The sequence below is a fragment of the Octodon degus genome, unplaced genomic scaffold (assembly GCF_000260255.1).
Source record: "Octodon degus isolate 3935 unplaced genomic scaffold, OctDeg1.0 scaffold00091, whole genome shotgun sequence".
Classification (NCBI taxonomy): Eukaryota; Metazoa; Chordata; class Mammalia; order Rodentia; family Octodontidae; genus Octodon; species Octodon degus.
This window is the reverse complement of record NW_004524667.1, coordinates 11,129,861-11,134,851: the sequence shown is the minus strand read 5'-3', so window position 1 is coordinate 11,134,851 and position 4,991 is coordinate 11,129,861. Positions and strand designations below refer to the sequence as shown.

At 39.6% G+C, this 4,991-nt stretch overlaps 1 protein-coding gene across 1 annotated transcript in view; it reads right to left on the bottom strand.

Moving 5' to 3' along the window:
- Gdap1 (ganglioside induced differentiation associated protein 1) overlaps positions 1 to 4,991 on the bottom strand; it is a 17,044-nt gene that overhangs the window by 2,474 nt on the left and 9,579 nt on the right. Inside the window, exons 4-6 of the mRNA XM_004637577.3 lie at positions 2,508 to 2,681; positions 1,202 to 1,296; positions 188 to 302 (exon numbers count right to left, since the gene is read on the bottom strand). Of these exons, the coding sequence (XP_004637634.1) occupies positions 188 to 302; positions 1,202 to 1,296; positions 2,508 to 2,681 (384 nt within the window). The remainder of the gene's footprint in view (positions 1 to 187; positions 303 to 1,201; positions 1,297 to 2,507; positions 2,682 to 4,991) is intronic.

Here is a 4,991-nt window from a genome sequence, read left to right as displayed (position 1 = left end):
TTTGAAACTGTTTCATTCCTATTAGTTTCTCCACAAAATTCATAAAAAATAAAATAAAAATAAAAAACGTATTTTATTTTGTAAAAAATTTTTTAAAAAGAATGCAGTTGGTGAAATCTAAGAATGTTCCCATAAAGACTTCTGGTGATCAAACAAACAAACAAACAGAATACAAATGAGAACCTACCTGGGGTTTCTTCATTTCTTCTTTGCAACTCTGTTTCAACCTGATCCAACACCTTCTCCAACTCATCAAGAATTTTCTTCAAATATTTCACATTATCATGATCAAGAAGCTTTGACTAACAATCAAAGAGAGAAGCCAAACAGGTTATTTGTGCCCATAAAAAAATCTAGGGCAAAGTAGATATAAACTTTTATAAAGTTGGAGCCTGTTTTAGACAATGGCTAGAAATAGAATAACTTTGTTAAATAGAAGCCTGATCAGAATTGAGTGAAAATACTCTCACTGTGAAAATATCCCAGGAGCAAACCAGTGCTCACTGATAACTCCTGGGAGGCCAGATGACCTGGGAGGTCAAAGAATGTGAAAGAGAAGGAGACTCCTCCCCTGCCCCACTCAAGAATGCAACTCAAGCAGCCCTCAGACTGAGTAATCAGGAATTCAGAAACAAGGCAGAAGTCTGACTGCAGTGACTGGGGATCTAGAAAATGATTGTGTATCCATCCAGGCATTTCTTTGAAGGGCTCATTAACTAAGGGAATAAATGAAAACAGGAAGTCGAGAGGCCAGGAAGGGCTGCTATTTCTCCATCTGCGATAAGGGAGAAGCTTCCATGTCTGCCACAGGGGAAGGAATCAACAGGATGCAAAAGGCTGACTATAAGGGACACTTCTTATTAGGGACAGAGCAAGTCAGTGTGTCATGTGCAAAGACATGGGTCCAGCTAGACCTTAACGTGATGGGATACCTGACATTACAGGCTGTTAAAATATTGTATTGCCCTAGTTTTGTGTTTTATAACTTTTTGTGGAAATCAGCAATGCTAATATGTGCTTCTTACGCAACTGCCATGCAGTTTAACCATCAAAAGAAAAATCTAAAAGCAATGCATAAGCCAACATTGTGGTGGTCAGAATGCTTAACAGAGGATATTCTAGAAGTAGTGCTATTCTTTTATAGGGGAAAAGAACACCATTCAAACAGTGGATGTCATCTGCAGACAGCCTGATCACTTACTTTAAGCCGCTTCTGCTTGGCAATATAAGCCTCTTGTAAGTCAGGGTTTTCTTCAGCAAGTTTCTTCAGTTCCGACTCTGTGTTACCAATTTGGCCTAATGAAAAAAGCATTTTTAAATAGAGAAGTATTCTCTCCCTTCTGTGCAGTCACAAAAGAGAGTAAATTGAATGGCAGGGACATGAGCTTTAGGGCTGATGCCCAGCTACTGCCTCAAGCATCCCGTGTCAGTGCCGCAGTCTCTTCACTTTCAAAGTGGGGCCAAAGAGCACCTGGTGCACAGGCTGAGCACCACTGTGAAGCTCCTGGGAGGGACTGATGCAGGCCAGGGCATTCTCCTGGCCACAAAGGTGCACCATTCCCCCTTCCCATACTTCTCAGTTTTTCTATAATGAACAGCTATACGAAGGGAAGGGAAGAACCTTATTCTGTAAAATAATGTTAACATAGGTAATAGAATTGTGGCTAGAATACATGCTTCACATCATATGATAGGTATTTATAAAATGAAGGAGAAAGAACAAGAAGATGAGCAGGAAAAGGAGAAAGGTGATAGAAAAGGAGGAAGGTAAAAAGAGAAGGAGAGGGAGAGAAAAGGTCTCAAGGGAAAGAAAATAACATGAGAAAGAATGATAAAGTTGATGTAAAATGTAATAGGAAAACATGATTTCTAGATCTGAATACCTAGGACTGAACATTTCAAGTCAAACACTCCAGATTTGACCACGTGGCCATTGTCGTGGCCATCCTAGCTGCTGTCACCTGCACAGAAGAGCACATCTTCTGTTCTCCTCTCCCACCTGTCCTGACTCTGGCCTCATGACAAGAGGAAGGGAGACAGCTGGTGACACAATGTGATCTCAATAGATCTCTGATCACTGATGGCAGAGTAGGTGTTGCCTCTAATCCAGCTCCCTCACACAGTGAAACAATTAAGGATCAGAAATGTGAATTTAGTTGCCCATCATCCCAGGCCAACTGCAGTTTTTCTGGCTCCCTGTCCATCTATTCACAAGGACATGTTATGTTGTCTACTTTTCCATGGGCCACTCTTCTATTATCCAATCTTAGCCCTCAAAGCCAAAAACTGACAAATAAGGTCCTATAGGCAATAAAGATCCATCTGGTATCTGAAATGCAGATTAATCAGACTGATGCTTGGATCAATCCATAATAGGCACACCCATGCAAACTCAACACCCTATTGCCAATCCTCTCTCAGTGACCAGGAGACACACTAGGTTTCAAAAGAGAATTATTACAAGAAACTTCAGGCCAAATTCTAGATCTTTTAAAATTTTTACATACTGCGAATCCTTGTAGTTGCGTAAGCTGGGATCATGGAGTCCACAGTTAGCTCAGGATGTAAAATGCAACCATGTGTGTAGGCATCCATCGGCAAAGAGTCAAGAAGTTCTCGGTAATGCTGCACCCGTGGGTAATACATGCTCCCCTTATCTGGCATTAACCTGGGTGTTCTTTCTGAAATAGACATATAAACATAAACACAAACTTTGAAGAAAAGGTTGCAAAGGAAATGTTACATCCAAAAGCAACAAAGCACTAAACACCCATCACTGACATTTCAACATTATATATTTGAAAGGTGATGTTGCCCTGGCCTATACAATCTGAATTCTGTGGCCTGAGGTACCTGACCAGGGCTTCATAACCCCACTAAATTCTATCACTTTTACACATTGCAAGTTGCTAGTTATTTACATCACTCTCTCCACAAAACATGATGGAGACACCTACAAGTGCCAGCACACAACTGGCTTGGGCGCACCCTTCTCTGTACGTCCATAAGCCAGCATTCTGCTCAGTGTAGCACTTACCACACTGGAGACAGCTGTATTTTTTGCCTCATAAGCATTCTCAAAACAAGGAACTACTATTATGATCTAAATTACACATTTTAGACCCACAAATAAAAAGTGAATACATATTATGGGAAGTTAATGAGAGCCCACTATTTTCTATACATTAATCAACATCAAGCAAGACTGGGCGTGGTGGTGAGCACCTGTAATCCCAGCTCTTGGGAGTTGTAAACAGGCGGATCACTATGAGTCCAATCTAGTAGTGAGACCATGAACACCCTGTAGACCCTTCCCTAAAAAATACAAAAAAAAAATTAAAATAAATCATGGTCCTGCTGACACTAAGTGAATATCAAATGACAATCTGGATTGGACGGGCAAGGCCTCTATGCAAATATCATAGCTGTACTTTCTGTAGGAACTGCTAATAATGTATAGAAAGTTGTTAGACCTAAATACTCACTTGCTGTTTAAATTCTAAACTGTACACTCCTTGAGGACAGGAACCATATCTTATTTTCTGTTAAAGTTCTATCACTTATCATATGCTATCTGTTCAATAAATTATAACATTTTATATATAAAATAAATTTATATATTATAAATATAATGAACATTTATATATTTATATATTATAAATATAATATATCCCTGATTTTCTAGCTATTAATGGTTATTTGAGTTGGAGAAGCTTTAGAGTAATTAATAGGGACACAAGCGTGGAAGATGAGATGTTCCCCCAAGATCTCACAACTGATTAGAGACAGAACAAAGACCTCACGTAATGCTCGATTTTCTTCTTGCCATCACATCTTCAAAGAGTTTACATTTCAGAGACTATCCATAAAGATTAGAAGTGCAGGATGTGACCCAAAGGTTGAGGCTATGTCCTCTCAGAATCATTTTCCACTCTGCCTCTTAAATCATCACTGAAAAATGCCAAATGATTTTATTCCTACTAGTGAAAAGAAACGTCTTGGCATTATTTATTCACTTATTTCTTATTTTGAGTATTTATTTAACTTAGTATTCTTTTTTGTTTGTTTGTTTTGTTTTTTTTTGTTTTGTTTTGCGGAACTGGGGATTGAACTCAGGCCTTTGCACTTGCCAGGCAAGTGCTTATTCTACTGAGCCATCTCCCCAGCCCTAACTTAGTATTCTTTTGAGCATCCATCCCACATTCATTCACAAATATTGACAATTCAGAGATGGTTCACATCAACAGAGCATTTCAGGCAAAGTCTCCTAAAGCTACATCAAGCTTAACAAGGTTTTTAAACCACCAAATTCTCTAAGAAAAAAAAAAGATGGATTATACTTTAAGCTAGTCAGCAGCCAGCCATGGTGGCACACACATGCAATCTATACTCCCAACACTCAGGAGGCTGAGTCAGGAGGTTCACTGCAAGTCCAAGGCCAGCCTGTCCTACAAAGCGAGCTCAAGGCCAGCCTAATTTCACAGTGAAACTGCCTCAAAAAGACAAAGAGGAACTCTTAGCAAATGTCTAATTTGCTAGAGTCCTGTACTGAAGCCTGTATTAGAATAACCAAGAATGAAGCATCATGAAGCTACATACTGCTCCTCCACAAGAACTTATCTCACAGCAGCACTCTTCACTGCTGACCCCATGGGGTAAAAAGGCAAGTGAGTCACCTATGCCACAGCCTCTCAATGCTATGGATCTACCTTTTCGATTTGGTACTGGGAATTGAACTTATGACCTCACACTTGCCAGACAGTTGCTGTGCCACTGAGCTGTATTCCCAGCCCTCTCAACACAATAGATCTAAAACCAGACTTTTCAAGATCTCAGTATTACCACCAAGACCTCAACCAATGCATTATAATTATTTCCATGAAGACAAAGCACCAGAGGCCTTGAAAAGGTCTTCTTAACTTTGCATGTGCCACTGATCTCTTCTTAAAAAATATTCATAAATGCATAAAATATACGACATGACTGTAAGC